We start from the raw sequence: 17,288 nt of genomic DNA, 5'->3' as shown, positions 1-17,288 counted from the left end.
ACGGAAAGGCGGCTCGTTTGTGACCGTCAGACACAAAGCGCTGTGCGAGCGAGTAGGCCTGAGTGTGGCCAGACCCGAGTGGCTGGCGCAGTTCCAGGGCTGCCCGCTGCTCCTGATGGCCTCGGGGTTTAACTATCCCCGCCTGGAACGACGGGGCGATAGGGACGCCGCCTGCTGCTTCCTCCTGGAACAGCCTCGGAGCCAATGTGTAGCTCAGGCAGCCACTACTGACCCGTAGGCCCTCCCTGAAGACGGCTAACTGCTTGGCTTAGTCTGGGGTTTCTCAGCCTCAGCCGCCTTCAGATGGGGGGACTTCAACTCCCAGAACTCCCCAGGCTGGGGAATTCTGGGAGTTGAAGTCCACCTATCTGAAGGCGGCTGAGGCTGAGGAACACCGGTCTCACTTCCGCACCTAGCCGGAGATTGTCCAGGAGCCGGAAGAATATGGTCGGCCAGTTTTTGAGTACAAAATCCAGCAGAAAGCTCACAAGAACTGCACCGCTCCTCCTAGTATCTGAGAGCGCCTTCTGAACCCTGCCGAAGAGGGGGGCCGGCCTCTTCGCTGGAAGAGGCCTCCTCCCTCCTTCGGCCAGACTGCGAGGTGGGATGCCACCAGCACCCCCAGGTCCACGCCGGCCTCCTCTCCCTAACACGGCCGTCTTCTCCGCCGGGCAGGATGAGCCTAGTCACCTGGAATATCTTGGAAACGTCTTCCGAGTTGCGCTGCTGCGCTACATCACACAGCTTGGCTGTGATATCGATTCGCCGGCAGATGTCCATGTCCACCTTCATAGCTTTCTCTTGGATCTTTGAGTCCAGGTCTGTCATGGGCTGCAGGGAGGGACAGCAGGGGCATTATCTCCGTGCACACAGTTCGGCGGAGGAGAGGAGATACCCGGAAGGTCCCCTCCTTCCGCAGGCCAGGCCGGCCTTCGCGCAAACGCTGCCTCCGCTGAAGCGTTACGCACATCCCACCGGGAGCAGCGTTTAGGGGAGGCACCTTGGAAGCCTAAGAAACGTCCGCCTCGAAGCCCCTTGGTCCTGACTGGTGCATCTGGGGGATCTGTGGTGGACCTTCCCAGTAAAAAAAACCTCTGCGTGGGATACAGGGACTATTTTAGACAGACAGCCGACCTAGGAAACTCACCAGTCCGCTTCGAAAGGTAAATAGCTTCCCCTTTCCTATCTGTCTGAACGTTAGCAACCTGCCACCCGTTCGAGGAGGGGCAGAAATCTGGCCTCTGGGCAGGGGCGGGGTGAGGCTTGTAGGCGGCGACAAGGCCCTTGTTGAGCGCACTTGAGCTTCCTAGCGGGCTCCACGCCAGTGGAGGGAAGTGGATGAACGGGAGTGGCTTTCCCAAATACTCTGAGGGTCACCTTGGCACAAAGACAAACGCCCCAAAAGGCTCTTCTCTTTGGCTCTCTAAGGCAGAGGATTAAGAGTCTTGGAATGAAAGCCAGCAAATGCGGGGGTGGGGGGGACCCCACTTCAGCAAGGCCCAAATCCACGGGCAGCACGCAAACAAGGAAGCCTGACGTTCTGCCTAGCGCCAGCAGGGCAATGCTTTCGACATCTGGCCTGCGGTGCTTTGAAAAAGGTTTTCAGAAAGACAGACCGCCTGAGGACAGACTAAGCAAGCAGGGTTTTCGAAAACAGAAACCAACGCTTGAAACTATCCAAGATATTTTTCTAGGCCTGCGTTCTGATTTTATTTCCAGCACGTCTAGCTAAAAACTAGAAAGCTTTCACAATCCCAAAACACGGCTCCGCTAATGTCAGTTGCAGCCTCTGGCCTCTCCAGGGCTACCTCAGCACGCTGCTTTTCAGGGCCAGAAAGTGGGACCGTCTGTTTTGGTCATGGAATTCCCCCCTGGAAAAAAAACTGAATTCTAAACACAATACAGGTAGTTCTTGCCTAACAACCATTTGTTTAGTGACGGCTCCGACTTACGAGGGTGCTGAAAAAACGCTTAACGCCTGCGGTGATTCGCTTAACGCCTCCCACGAAAAAGGTCATGAAATCAGGTGGGATTCACTTAATGATCACTTCACTTAGCAACCGAAATTCCCATCCCAGTTGTGGTCGTTAAGCGAAGACTACCTGTAAAGGCGACGGGAACACTGGAGGGTTGAACAAGGAGACCCCCATGCCAAAACACATTCTGAACCCCTGAATGTGAAAGAGTGGAATGTCGGAAACGTCGTTTCTGCATCTGCATCCGGGGTCCAGCCTTTTCCCGCCCCATCCCTGAAGTGGCGCTGCGGGAAGGCAGGAGACAATCTGATCCAGCACGGGCGACGGGAGCGCATCAGCCTTGGAGGGGCCACAATCTGCTCTGGGGGTGTCATGCGGGGCGGGGGTCTTTCGGAGGCTGCGACTCGGGCCCAGCCCTGCCAGCCGCCGGGGAGACATCGGGGGTGGGGGGTGGGGAGCAGCATCCATGAATGCATCGACACCAGCCGGATGGGCAGCAGGGCGAGGGCAAGCGGGCTGGTCCGATGCATCCGACCGTACAGGCAGGCAACCCACTAGCTACAAGCAGCCCGCCATGAACTCCTCCCTGCCTGTCCTTCGGCGGCGTTGGGGGAACGGCCACTTGGCTTCAGGGAGGTGGTGGAGCCCGGCCTGACATGGCCACCCCGGGTACTCACGTCGCTCATCAGGCCCTTGAAGACCACCAGTTCGGCTTTGAGCCTCTCGATTTTCTCATTTAGCTCCTCCTGGAGCGCCTCGGCTTCCTGAGCCTCCTGGAGGGAGGAAGGAGACCCCAACGGTTCTGATTAGGACTGACCTTGGCCCCCCCAGCCCCCGGGCCCACTCGAAGCAGAGAGGCCAGGCAGGACCTCTCTCTGATCCAGCACCCCCCCCGGTCTGGTCAGAACTTGCAGACGGGCCACGGCCCGTGGATTTCTCCCCTATTTTTAGAAGGGCAGCCGCATCTTTCCACCCATCGCTGCGGGCAACGGCCCTGCTTTCAGTCTGTCACGAGCCGGCCCCGGTTGATCAAGCCCCCTCGGGGCTCCCTTTCTGCAGATCAGAGGGATGAGCCCGACTCAGCCTACTTTTCCACCCCGCCCTCCGCCGGGTCAAGGAAGAGGCGAGAGGAGGGTGTGTGGGCTGCCAAACGCAGCTCTTCTCTCAGTGAGTGGGGCCTGGTTCCCGGAAGAGGCATGGTGGCCAGATCCTGGGCAGAGCGGTCCACCTGCAGGCGCCTCAGGATGGCTGCCGCAGATCTGCTCCCTGGTGCCCCAGCCGAGGCCTCGCAGCGCCACAGGATTTGCTACTTGGGGGGCTGCGTTGCCTGTCTTGTCCACCGAGTAACCAGGCTTCAGCTCCACCTCCCACACAGAGACTGGAGCATCCAAACACCCCGAGGTCCAGCAACGATGGCCAGAGAAGCCAAGGGGCTGCCCACAGAGGCCTCAACAGGAGAAAGCCAGACTGATCCTCGGGCCCACCTCTTGCAGCGTCTCAACCACCGTCTCCAGTCGCATCCGCTTGGCCAGTTCCTCCTCCCATCTGAAAGAGAAGCGAGCGAGGTTAGGAAGGGGGGACACACGGCGTTCCACGCCTCCATCCCACTTAGCAAAGGGCCTGAATTACGCAGTTTTCCAGCTCACAACTATCCGAATCTATCAAGTTTTATTTAGGGTTTTCTGGGCGGGTGTCCTTCCTTCTCTCGCTCCAAGACCAGATGTATCCTTTTGGGGCTGGGGAGCTTGATCCCAACTCTGAAATTTGCTTTGAGCTACAAAGGGCCTGATTTTCCTTCACGGCCACGGACAGGAACGCTCAGCAGAATCCACGTTTCGCCTTCGAGTTAAAAATCAAAATTCCAAACTGAATTTGCTAGGAAGTCGGTCAAGCTGCTTTCCTTGCATCAACCCACGTAAGCTCCAAAACACGCCGAGGGGGTCATTTCAGAAGGGCAGAACAACAGTGGCGGCTGTGTTGCTATGTGCACCCCAAACCCTTCCAAATGTGCCCCCACACTGCCGTTGCAGAACAAGATGGCCAGGTCCACTTTTACCTCTCCTCTCTCCCCTCCCATCCCTAATAAGCAACTGCTCACTTGAGCAGAAAGTGGTCCAAAGGATTATTTCTAGCCTTGCTTTTCACCACCGGCTGTTTATAGGCCGACTAAAATACGGACCCTGGAATTTGTTTTTAGCCCAAGCGGTTTGAGACTTCAACTCCAGTGACCCGGCGGGCACACTGCTGGACACGCAGCCGTGATGCCTTTCCCAATCTTCTCCTGCCTTTCAACCAGGAGAAAGCAGCTCGGGAACAGCTTGGGAACAGGACGGCCTCGGGCCGCTCGGGCAGACCGTGTGCCCCTGCCGCTAATGCCCGAGTCCAGTGACCCAAGGGGCAGGAGGCCGCCTTCCCAGCCCTCGGTCCTCCTGACCAGGTCCCAAGGAGGAACTGGCCGGCAGGATGCCTGCTGATCTCCATCACACGGTTCGCCACCTTGGTTCCAGCCCAGTTCTCCGGCTCTCCGAGGAAAGAAGTCGCAGTCATCCCAGCACCCCTTACTCAAGGGGCCACGCAGCGAAGACGGCGGCATAAAGGGGGCAGGTGCTCTGCCATTCGAACCCTACCTTTGTTGGTATTGACAGTGAGGCTGTCTTATTTATATCTTTTCGACAGAGAACGGCTCGCTTTGAACAAGAGCCAAGTGCTGCATTTCACTAATGGGAAGTCAGGGTTCCCCATCACATTATTAAAAGGAAAAAAAAAAAAAGGAAATGTATCCCTGGCTTTGACTGCTTCTCCCATGACGATGAATTCCACGCGCGGGGCCCACATGAATTTCCCAAATGCACTTCTGCTGCCCCGCTGAGCCCGCGAAACAGACCGGGCTGGGAGGCGGCTCCCCCCTGCACGCTGCCAAGGCCTGGGCATCCTGCCACCCTGAGCCCAAAGGAAGCGTGGTACCTGATACCAAGGGGGGCCAGGAACATCGGGGCTCCCAGCTCCCCCTTCTCTAAGGGCCCCTCTGCCCACAGCGCTGCGAGGCTTGACTGCAGCACACTCCAGCGGCCCTTGACGGAGGCCTGGCTTGGAAGCCGTCCAGGCGGTGCTGCTCTCAAGGTGCCCAGGAGATGCTGAGCCAGCAGCCCTCCCTCGCAGACGTCTCCCTCTCCCCGCCGGATCCATTAGCTGCTTCTCCTCGGGGGCAGGCTCCCGGGAGGCCGCTGCATTTTTAGTTTTTCTCTTGCAGGCCGGGGCGGGTGGGGGGCGAGGCTCACCTTCACTGAGAGGGCTGAGCAGGCTGCCCCACCACCCGCTTGCCTCGCAGACAGCTGTTCCAGCTAGACGCGGCTTGGACATCAGCCCAGCTGCAGGAAGGATGTGCGAGGCCAGAGCCGAAGCCAGACAAGAAGAATAAAGAATAAACAGCCCACGGGGAGGAGGAGACGGCCGTTAACGGCTGAGTCACCGGCTACTGGGATGCTTTTTAAAAAAGGCCCTGCTCCAAAATAGTTTAACCCCACACCCTCGTTCTCAGCTCCAGGCGCCCTGGAAGAGCGCCTGGCTGCTACCGACGTTCCCACATCCACTTTCACAGGTCCTGGGAATCGCCAGGCCAGGCCAGCCGGGGCCAGGAGTCTGGCCCTTCGTCCCCTGATGCCAGAGGGATCCTGTCGCTACAGCCTCGCACTGCTCCCAGCCCCTGAAGCTGCCTCTGCGGGGCTGGGCGAGGGAGAACCCAGACGCAGGCAAAGACAGTGACCAAATGGCACAGGAAGGGCCCGGTCTCAGGAGGCCAGCCAGGGCCCTCCTGGCGCAGAGGCAAGTCGGCACTGGACACGGGTCCTTTTCAGGCCACCGCAGGGCATTTCAAAGGGGCCCTCAAGTTTCCCGGCTGCGGTGCCTTTTGAGCTTAACGCCTGCATCAAGCTGGGCCATCTCAACTGGGAGGGGGGAAGCCCTGCCTGCTTGCACCCCCCCCAAAGCTCGGCTTTGTGGGTCCCCAAAAGCGGAGACCAACACCCCATCTTCCTCCAAATGGGAAGGGAAACCCACACTGTTCTGCTTCTCAAGAGAAATGCTGGACTGGAACCGGGCAGCCTTGCTCAGAGAGCTGGCAGGCCTCCAGGGCGTGCCAAACATGCACCCCTGCCCCAGGGGAGAGGAGGGAGGGATGCCTGCCCTGCGGGGCCAGCTGGCTCGGATTTCGAGGGCGAGAAACTGGAAAGAGGAAGCAGGCCTGAGTGTCGCGCCCAGGTTTGCTCATCGCCTCAGCCCTGTTCTGTCAGGAGCCCCGCCAGCGCAGTTGACAGAGGGAGGGACCCAGAGCCCGGGGTGGCAGCATGTCTAATCGCAGCAGGGTGGCGGCCCCACATCAGTCACAGCCGGAGACACGTGTTGCCCACGGCAATGGGCCTCTGCTTCTTTCGGAGGCCGGTCCTTTCCCAAAACCCGCCTGGCCTCTGCCCCGGGAGCCAAAGGTGGAGAGCAAATGAAAAAAGGCCCACCAGAGGCTGGAGCAATACAACTTCGTTTCAGCAGTGGCCAGTGGCACCCAACTGCAGAGGGACCGGCCCCTGCTAACCCCAGGGAAGGCAGCGGATCAAAGGAGGAGGTCGCTCAGCAGATGGCAAGGCTTGAAACAAAATTCCCACCTTTTTCCACCCAGAAAAACTACTTTGGGTCCTTTCAGCCCTTTTGAGAGTGGCCAGGAGAGGAGGAAAGGGGACGTGATGTTTCCTTAAATCCACGGTGGCATCCAAAGCATCTTTGCAATGCTTAAGCAAAAAACCCTCTGAATTGAAGATGTGAAAGCCACATCTGCGTCAATCCAATGGGCACAAGGCTGGGCAAGCGTCACAATTCACCTCTTACGTTGTGGAGAAGGGAGGGAGATAAACACGTACAAATAAGCATCTTATGGCCCAGGATCCCGCACTCCCACAGCTCCAGGACCCTCTCCTTGGACACAAAACAGTGAATGGACAACCATGTGTGGACTCAGCAAGCCTTCTCCCCTCTCCTGCTGGAGTTTAGAATGCAGCTGGTTTGATCAAGTCGGCCTTCCGAAAACGCTGCACCTTGAGAAAACCACCAGCCACGCTTTCACACCGTTCCCAGAGAAACCGTTGTGCTGCAGGCTCAGCTATCTGACTGTGTGTGTGTGTGTGTGTGTGTCACATGCAAGCTGGTGGAAGAGCTGCAAGTTTTCCCACAATCCTGCTGACATTAAGCCTCTTCCAGTTGAGTTTACAGACCAGACGCTTCAGCCCTCCCACCCCGAGCTCTGATTAAAACAGAAAATTAAATGGTTCCTGAAGAGCTCCATGCAAAATGCTTTAATCTTAATGGGAACAGCTGAGATACTAAATCCTGGCTCGTGCACAACGCCTCCCCAAGCAAAGCGCTCCAGAGCTTGCCCAGAGAAACTGTCCGATTCCCTGCCCAAACGGCTCCCCGGGGTTCCTGGCCGGGGCCTTTGCTAGCCCTCCCGGGGGAGTAAAGAGTGGGCTGTTCGTTTCTGGAGAGGAAGATGCAGCGAGAGGGGAGGGAAAGGAGCCGTGCTCGCAAGCACGCAGCTGCCCTGGCCTCCCTCCATCGGGCTTTGCGAGGGCGACCAGCCCCTGCGGTTTGCAAACGTGGGCGCTCCTTACAGTCTGTTTTCGCAGCCTTCGGGAGAGAAATTGATGCTTCTTTGGGTGACAAACAAAAGGCGGAAGTTACCCAGAGATCCCAGGGCCGTGGAACGTGCAAGTCAGAACCCCAGCAATTCCCAGAAGGGGGACCACGAAAAGCCTCATGAGCCCTGGGAGGGCGGGGTGGGGGTGCCTGGGCCCCAGACTTAATGGCAGCAAACCCCTCTGCGCTTGGCTCGACAGAAACCCAGAGGAATGTGCCGGGCTGTGGTTTCGGCTGCACTCCCCATGGCTCGGCCTTTAATCCAAGCAGGGCACGGCCCGGTGGCGGCTCTTGCGTGGGACTGGCAATCAGGCATTTTAGCTGACGGTGGGCAAAGATTCTGGCACCCTGTGCTCCCACGTCTGTGGCAGAGATCTCCTTCCCCCGAGGCGAAGAAACTGCCCTGAAATGAAATGCAAAGGTTGCCAGCCAGCTTCGGATCGCCTGGCACATCCCAGACACGGTGCCAAAGGACCACTTGCCACAATTTGTAAATGTCCACCTCTATTTAGAACATTACGAGGTGAGCCAATTTTAAGCTTTCCCCCAGCTGGTTCTGACGGAACAGCCAGCATGCGATTACAAGCCTGCATCTGGGTCGTCTTGGGGAGGCAAGTGGCCTTGTTCCTTCATGAAGCCACAAAGAAGCGGTCTACCTGGGCACAAAGCAAGGGCTCCTCTGACAAGGTGCCCGGAAGGCGCCACCACCTTTGAAGCACCCTCCCTGCAGGGAAGCCCCCACGTGCCTTTGAACAAGCGCCGAGCTCCAAATTCAGCAGAACAAAACAGAATTCAGGAGCCACCCGGAGCAGGCCAGTTCTCAAAACAGATGTCTGTTTGCCTCATGGAAGGATTCAAAGCCACATCCGGCCACACGGAGTGCTCCTGGCACATCCAACACGCCACAACTGGAGAGTTAGCAAAAGTAAATCAGCTCCAGATGGATTCCCCAAGAAAAGGACTGGAGAAAGTGTGGAAAGATTCATTATATCTTCGAGCCAATTTCAATCGGGTCCACGGGTACAGGGAACTCTGTGTTACCTTTTTATGTACATCAAGAGAGCCTTCCAGCGCCAAGCAACGTGGCAATAACCAGATGGGCGGTTTATTTCTTAGCACTTCTAAAAAACTGGGCCCTTTTGTCTGCTTGTCCCAAAGTGGTTCCCAACATCGCTTAAAGAGGCAAACCCAAACAGCCGCTAAAATATAAGCAAGCATACAATAAGTAAGAGAAGAATATGTATTCCCAGAACTCAAGGCCCCAGCCCAAAAATGTAAGGTTGGACCCGGTCAATACTTGGATGGGAGACCACTAAGAGACCCCAAGGTGGCTGAAAAATCCTCCCCAGAGGCAGCCCTGATTGAGGGCTTTTCTATGTCGCCAAGACCACACCACCGGCGAGCCCCGTATTAACCCTAACCCTTGACACCTATTTCTAGGGGGGAGCTTTAGAGACTCTGGTCCCCAGAGAAGAGCGACGGTGAAGCCTCCTCGTCCCCACAGCAGCCGCTGCGCCAGTTTTCCTCAACGGCCCCTTCGGCAAATTGAGATACGGAGCGACAGACGACAGCCGCGCCTGTCCAGAACCGGTTCGACTTTTGCAGCAAGCTCTCCTTTTCGCAGCCTAATTGCACCGCCGCCTTTCACTCCAAAAATATCCCTTAGCAAAGGGAATGTGAACTGCTTTCGTATGATCCTCCTGGAAAAACAATTAGCAGCAAAGCTTATGAAACATCGGTGGCAAAAAAAAGCCATTCTTTGCTTTCTCTAGTGCTGTCGTTATTATAACTGGAGGTAAAAACAGAGTTTTTCTGGGCTTCCTTTTGAAAGCGGTAATTATTCTGGCAATCTGAAGAGCGGAGGATTAGCTTGCTGAAAAGAGCTCCAGGGTGCAAGATAATTAAATACAGAACTCATGTTTCAGAGAGCATGTTTCTTGCCTAAGCAATATCTATCTCAACACATTGTAAGCTACCTGTCAGACTAGCTGCATTACATTAATACTCAGCTGAATTTTAAGCAAGATTTCAATGCTAACAGCGGGCTGATGGGAGGCTGGAGGTGGCTGGGCAGTTTTGTCATGCGGGGATCTGGGGAGCTAAGGGAAAAGAAGCGCAGGACAGGCTGAAAACTGCCAGCTGGGCACTGGTCAGGTCGCCCAATATAAAAAGTCACAAAAATCTAGCATTAACGCTAGTGTGCGTGCATGCATGCCTGGGCAACCGTCAGCAGAACGAGGATCGCTGCAAAATTCAGGCCTGAGAAGACTCCAGAGTTCTCTAAGGCGGCCAAAATAATTGCACAATTGTGTTGCAGAAAAGCCCCCTGGCACTCCACCGCTTCCCCGCAGGAGCAGGCGCCAGTTTCCATGCCCTGGATGCCCCCCAAGCAGGGCAGGCGGGCGCGCGGGCACAAACTCCACAGGTCTCCCCTCTTATTTGGCCTACCCAGACCTCCAGCACAGCGTCCTGTCCTCTCACACTCACAAAGTTGCAAACATGTGAACCACTGGCAGAAAACCCAGTGTTTGTGGTTGGCATTCCATCTGCCAGGCGTGGGGGGGGGGGGTCTTTAATCATTCCATGCCGGCATGGGGAGCTCCAAAAAGCCTCAAAAAGCCGGGAAAACAGCAAAGCTGGGGTGCTTCCCATTTAAATGCAAAGGCTGGGCTGCTGGGAACAGGCTGGCAGACGCTGTGACCTCATTCCCTTGACTTCAGGGTGACATGCGCTCACAAGGCCGCGGGGCTGAGCTGCAGCGCCGCATCCTCTTCGGATCCCAGGGCCAAGCCAGCAAGAGGGAGTAAAACCGTCCTGCCCGCTACAGTGACGGACAAGATGAAAAGACGATCGGAGGGATGGCAAAGACGCGTTGCTAACTTGGTAGAGGTGATAGGGAATCAACTCTCGCCTCCTCCTCTTCCAAGAAAAAGACGGCTAAAGGGTGGTTGGTTGAACGCTACGTCCTAACCACTTTTGCCGGTGGGACTTATGCCCTGGCATCCGCTGCTTTGTGGGCCCCTTGGGTCCTAAAGCAGCGCCTTCCAGGACCAGCAAGAAGGACCCCCGGGCCATGCTTTGCTCTGCCCTGGTGCCAGAGCTGGCCGGCGCACAGACTTTCCAAAAATGAACCCAGCTGAGTAGTTTTCATCTGCCTTCTCCGGGGTGGGTCCCAGGCAGTAGCTGGCTCAAGTGGCGGGATTAGAGGAGCTGCCGCTGATGGGTGAATGCCAACGAGCCTTTGAGGCTTGCCGCCCAGAACAAGCCACTGCCAACTCAGGTTCACAAAACGGGGCAACCGGAGGGCAGATCTCCGGCTGGGCACATCATTAAGGGAGAGAGAACCCCATTCTCTCCACTGCCCCAATCAGTGTTGGTGGAGGAGATTTAGGGACGAGACTGCTGGGAGAGGCAGTTCGCTGGGCCGAATTAATTTTACTCCCTCCCCCCAGGACTGGGGGGCAGGGACATGATTCCCACACATGTTAAGCAGAAGAAAAATAACCAAGATGGCATCACAACAAACGATGCGTGGCGGACGCTTGCCAATTACCAGCCCTCGTTCAGGATCCCAAAGAGCCCTGTTCAGACAAGGGGCACACGCAGGAGGAGCAACAGAGGCGGTGGGCTCTACGACTCGGGAAGGACAAGACCACCGGCCCACTCCTCACAGAGTTGGGACGATGCAGGGGAAATCCTCTCTTCGCTCCAGGAAGTCTTAGGACTAGTCAACAGCCCAGTGGACATATTAAAAAATCAGGAATGCTGGCAGGGGCCCCAGGAAACCCAAGGAAGGGCAGCGGCCAAATGCTGTGTCAGCTTCCTTCAGCGACAGACCGTCCAGAGCTTGGACCGCAGTCTCCAACCACTTAAGGCTATGATTATGCACCGTAAAGAGCCAGAAATACCTTCTCTCTAGGTTCTACTGTCCCTATAATCTTCAGACACAATCTGAGCAAGACCGCTTGGCTGGCTATACCTCCAAAGCAAAACAAAACAGAGCTCCCTTCAACGGTCACGGCTAAAACATACAGCACGCGTGTCACAGGGGTATGGACCTCCGCATTCCTGCTGGCAACAGGGCATCCTTCCTTCGTCAAATCCCTTTGGGAGGGGCCTGAGATATCTTAGGCCAGTCTTCCTCAACCTAATGCTGTGTGTGTGTTCAACTACCTAGGAATTAGGACATTTGAAGACACCAGGTTGGGGCCTTGAGGCAGCTCACGGTCAGCTGGAAGAGTCTGCTTCACTTATTCCTACCCCCACCCCAGAAACGCAGGACTGGCATGACCTGGAAACCAAGAGGTCTTCTCCTGTGCATCCCACCCCAAGTCACTGGCCATGCTTGAAAGCCACAGTGCATTGGTAGGCCGAGGGGCAGCCTGCCCCACCAAGTCCACTGCCTTGGCAAGCTGCTTTTGTGAACTTTATGGCAAGCCTTCAATCGTATCTACCTGGGCATTACATGCTAACTAATGCAACCTTTCCCATGTCCTTTCCAAGAAGCCTGGCTAACATCTCTGAGCTTATCTGCAACACCTTTTGACATTCTTAGCTCTATCTTTCCTCCTGCTGATTACAGCTTCCCTGGAGATAAGCCCATGAAGGCTGGAGAAGATGGAATCTTACGGAGGAGATGAAAGCCAGGAGGAGCCCGGGAGCACCTTTTCTGACTCTCACACATTTTATGAAAAAGCAGCAGTTCCTACCAGCCATAGCTGACTTCATCAGATGGGACCTTCTCTAAGCTTCATTCCCCAAATGGCCCTTACATCGAAGACTGCACAGGAGAAACCTTTTCGCTCCTGTGAATCTTGGGATTAGTCAACAGCCACAGCAGAAAAACAAAAACTGCACAGGAGTTCCAAAAAATAGGAATCTCTCTAGGGCTGTCCCTGGAGCATTCAGTCAAACCAAGTCGCTATTATGTCTGAGTCAAAGCACAATCAGGAACTGTTTCACCACAGGAAGTGTTTATGGCCAACTTACGCTCCGTTCTGTACGGCTTCAATAAAGCTTGCGATGGAAATGGCAGGTGGAAACATGAGGGAAATATCCCAAGCAGAATGAGGAAAATAAAAAGAAAATGCCAGGGAAATGTTTTTAACTTGCTCCTTTATAGTTATTTCAGAGTAACCCACTGCATTATCTCCCTCAGTTCAGAATGGATAAATACTTGAATATTCAATATTTTCAAACATAAATAAAGAGCTGAAAAACTGGTCCTATTTTATTCAGTTTAAACAACACCAATCAACTTTTCCCCCCAGCAATGTTATTTCTCTAGAAGTTTTCAGACTGCTTTCATTTTACAAGGCAACAAGTCAAACCTGGGGAGTTACAAGCAATATTAACTTCTTAAGTATCCATGGTGCATACATTGCATTATAAATGCAATGCAGATACCAAAATAATCAGCTAGTCCCTCCTCCAGATACAGATCAGGAAATTCTAACTCTGCTGAAATTTCTTCCTGTATCATAAAACCATTTATTTTTATTGGGCTCTGCTGGTGTAACATTTGAATCTTGTTACATTGATATTTCAGCTTAAAAGTTGATTCAGACATTCTCCACAGATTGCTTTTAGGGACATTTTTATTAAGATCCTTATCAGGGAAAAACAAGAGTTTGTTAGTTCTGTCATGCTTTCCTTTCAGCAGCGACAGACTTTCCTCTCTCCAGCTGTACCGAATTTGGAACAAGCCAGAGTTTCAACTGGACTTCATTAATATGCCAAAATCAAAGCACAACCTGGGGAAAAGCAATTATTTCCAGCTCGGTGGTTATTAACAAGCTAGTTCCTCTGCACCGTGACGAGGAACGCCCGGCTGCTTGATAAACCTCTCAACCAGTTAAGAGAGCTTGGGAATCACCACAGATTAACCCACTCCTGTGCTGGAACTAAAGCTCCAGAAAGATGGTGCCGCTGACTTTCAGAATGAAGGTTAAAAAGCAAGAAGCTTCTTCAAAAATGAGAAGGCAGAACCCTTATAGGAAGGAAAGTTGAGACTAACCCAAGAGGCTTCAACGACCTACGCTGACTTCCCGAACAAACTGCACGCTGAGCCCTTATTGTGGGATTTATCTAGCCCCCCAAGATGGAGGATCCACACACACAGACACACACGGCTCTGTCCTCGATAGGCGCACATCCTTCAGATCAAACGCAGCCACAGAACGGAGAAGAGCGGATTTCTACGAAGCAAAGGAGGACAAAGAAGGAACACGTGGTGAACGAGATCCTTCCTCAGACGTGAGCGTACGATGCCGCTGCCCGGCTTCGCCCGCCCCAAGTGCCCCCTGAGGAGGAGGAGGCCTCGAAGATGAAGGCCCTTCCCCATTTTCCTTCGCCCTGGCTCCAGTGACATTAAGCTGGGCCTTGCTGCTGCAGAGAGAGAGAGAGTTGCAGACGGGCAGTGACCCTAGCCAACAAGTAGCAGATGGTGGGGAGGGGGCTTTGTCTGGAGACCCCGTCCCCTGGGCTCAAGAGTGGCCTCGGAAGGGCGGGTGGGCTCAGACTTCTGCAGGGCAACCCCGGAGATGCCTAGAGAGAGGGGGCTGGGTTCACACGGCACTTAAACCGAATCCAGCCTAAATTACTCCAGATTAAACGTAAGCCTGGGAGAACATCAGCCATTACTAGCATTATCGTTCCTGATGAAGCAGTGCACTGGGACAGAAATCCGGGGGGGGTGAGGATGGGAAAATCTGGGTGGGCCTGGATTGAGCGCACGAGCCCGGGGCAGAGGAAAAAGACCCCTCAGAGATCCGGCTGGCTCCAGCAGAGACAGGAAGAGCTGTCAGCCCCTGGGGCTCCAGCATCTCATCTGGCGACTGCAGAAGCTGTTCTCACGCCCCCACCCCAGAGCAAGCTCTTCTTTACCTGAGTGAGAAGAGCAGCCCTTGCTTTCACTACAGAGGTGCATAAAGCACACCCGATGCCTACCCGGTCCGATGCAGCCCAGGCCTCGGATTTTAACCCACAAATGACGGCATGCTGAGTAAGAAAGGGGGAATGCAAGTGAGTCAGAGGAAACCAAGCCATTCTCTGGACGTGTGAGAAACGGCAGCCGAGAATCCACGCAACGCTTCCACCACAGACGTTGTATTTATAGAAGGCTGTTTTTGTTTGAAGAAGGGAATTATACACTCTGGCCTGACACAAAGCAGGACAGGAAACATGGCCAGATTTCAAGGGCCTGGGGGTGGGGGGAGAAAGGAAACGTCGCCTTCCCTCTCAGAGGCCGGCAGAAGCCTCCTTTCAACAAAGGCCGACTCCGGGCGCCCTCCTGAACAGCCGGCGGGGGAGAGGAAGACCCCTGCGGCACACGAAACGCTTCAGCTTGCACAGGCGTGCCCCGAAAAGCAAAAGGGAGCAGAATCACGCAGAGCTCAGACGGAGCTGCAGACGTGCAGAAGGACAGGGGGGGGGGGGAACGGCAGACCTGGCGTTCTGCTCCAGCGGCCTGGCGCGGGTGCCACCTTCCCCCAGTAGTGCCCTCGGCCCAAATACTGCACCGCTGAGCTCAGAAGCCCAAAAGCGGGGCTGACGAAGAGGAACCCAGGGGTGGCGTCCAGCACCCGAAACGCCCCAAGCAGGAAACCAGACGTCCCTGGAATGCCTGGCCAGGATGGGCTCGCCCCCCTCCTGCAGCTCTGATTGCAGTCCTCCATTAAGCGAGATTCCCCGTTCATTCACCGCATTGGGACATCCCCACTTCCTCCTCACTGCCCCGCAACCCCTCAGCTTCCTGGGGCACCAACCTCAGGGAAAAGGGGGCCTCAAGGCGAGGTCCGGGCCTGGCTAGGCCCCTCTCCCTCCTCCCCGGCTCTCCTGCCTTTGCCCCCCCAAGCCCCTTTAGCCTGGTGCTGCAGGGAGGAGCCTCTGGACCCTGCAGGGGCCCCCACCGCCCAGCCTGTCTTCCTGACCTCGCCCGGAAGCCCCCCACTTCCATCTTCTGGCCAGCAAGTGGTCCTCAGCCTCTCCCCGCTCCCCACTGGGGGGGCAGCCAGATGTTCCCGCCCGCCTCGCCGGCTCCCGTTAGCTTATCTCGGCCGCGCAGGGCAAGGCCCAGGCTTGAACCCCGCATTCCGAGGATGGCTTTCCACCCCAAATGCTCTCTGCTGCCTGCCCGACCCCTGGGACGCCCCCTGCCCTCTCCCCCACCCCCCAATAGCTATCGGCTCCATCTCTGCTTCCTCCCCTGCCCCCGTCTAACAGGACGCCCCCCTCTCGCCAGCTCCGCCCAGAGGAGGAGGAGGAGGAGAGGCTCGCTCCCTCCCTCCCACGCCGGAGAGGAGGCCACGCGGCGATCCCGGGGCGCGGGCGCCCACCTGCCCTTGTAGTCGTCCCGCTCGCGCTTGACTTTGGCGAGGACGTTGTAGAGGGCGCGGATCTCGGGCGTGATGGTGTCGATCTGGACGCCGACGCCGTCGGGGTGCACCCAGGAGACGCCGGGGCCCTGCAGGGTCTCGAGCGCGCCGCCGCCCGTGCGCCGCACCTGCGTGTAGCTCCAGATGGTGCCGGGCAGGCGGCCGTAGGGCGCGGGCGCGGGCGCGGCGGGGCCGGGCGGCGGCGGCGGCGCGGGGTCGGTCTGGACGGCCTGGTGGCGCGGGAAGCGGCGGTAGCGGAGGCGGCGCTCGCGCTCGCCCAGCTGCGCGGCCTGCAGCTGCTTCTCCAGCAGGCGGTTGCGCCGCTCCAGCTCGTGCACCTTGGCCAGGAAGCAGCGGAAGCGCACGTTCAGCCCCTTCAGCAGGTGCAGGTGGGAGCCCAGCTCGCTGCGCAGCGCCGCGGCCGGGGGCGCCCCCACGCCGCCCTCCCCCAGCGCCGCCTCCAGCGCCGCCGCCTCCAGCGCCGCCGCCGCCGGCTCGCCCAGCATCATCGCCCCCGCGGCGGGCCCTCCGCCGACGCCCGGCCGCCCGCCCTGCGCGCGCAGCCTCCGCAGAGCTCGCGCGCTCGCCGGCGACTGAGGCGGCCCCGCGCGGGCTCCGCCGACGCGGCGCGGGGGGCGGGGCCGGCGCGGGGGGCCACGCCCCCACTGCCGCCACGCCCCCGCACGTGCGCTCGGAGAGCGCGTGCGCAGACTCGGAGCGGGAGCCCGATCCTCGTTCAATGGTGGGGGGGGAGAGGGGGGGACGGTGATTCCCACTAGAAGGTTTACCTTTTGGGGTCTGTCTATGCAGAAGGAGGCGGGGAGGGGGTGCACAGAAAGAGGAAGGACGGACCCAGCCATTATTTTAAGGGGCCAGACGGACTGATGTGATTTATGATTTTAAGAGCGGTGGACTTCAACTCCCAGAATTCCGAGGCAGGTTGGGGAGTTTGTAAGGACTCCGGAGCGGGCTGAACTACATTTCCCAGCATTCCACTGGCCAGAGTGGGCTGGAACTGATGGGTGTTGCACATTGGCAAGCTGGCGGGGCACCAGTCCCGCCCCCCCCAAGGGTTGCACTATCTGGGAGAGGGACAGATGGGGGCTTTTTCTAGCTAGCCCTGGCGATGCCAGGCGTTGGAAATGGCCCACCCGCCTGCCACATTGAGCCAGAAAGCACCCACTGGATGTCTCTCAGCCTCAACTGGAAGATGTGTGGCCTTCAACTCCCAGAATCCCCCAGCCAGCAGTGCCAGCAA

At 56.8% G+C, this 17,288-nt stretch overlaps 1 protein-coding gene across 1 annotated transcript in view; it reads right to left on the bottom strand.

Annotated features, from left to right (window-relative positions):
• IFFO2 (intermediate filament family orphan 2) overlaps positions 1–16,539 on the bottom strand; it is a 160,486-nt gene extending 143,947 nt beyond the window's left edge. Inside the window, exons 1-4 of the mRNA XM_063317636.1 lie at positions 15,992–16,539; positions 3,461–3,521; positions 2,654–2,749; positions 691–831 (exon numbers count right to left, since the gene is read on the bottom strand). Of these exons, the coding sequence (XP_063173706.1) occupies positions 691–831; positions 2,654–2,749; positions 3,461–3,521; positions 15,992–16,539 (846 nt within the window). The remainder of the gene's footprint in view (positions 1–690; positions 832–2,653; positions 2,750–3,460; positions 3,522–15,991) is intronic.
• Between the last annotated feature and the right edge of the window lie 749 nt (positions 16,540–17,288).

Source organism: Candoia aspera, chromosome 18 (genome assembly GCF_035149785.1).
Source record: "Candoia aspera isolate rCanAsp1 chromosome 18, rCanAsp1.hap2, whole genome shotgun sequence".
NCBI classification, from domain to species: domain Eukaryota; kingdom Metazoa; phylum Chordata; class Lepidosauria; order Squamata; family Boidae; genus Candoia; species Candoia aspera.
Note: the sequence above shows the minus strand (reverse complement) of the source record. Positions and strands in the feature narration are given on the sequence as shown.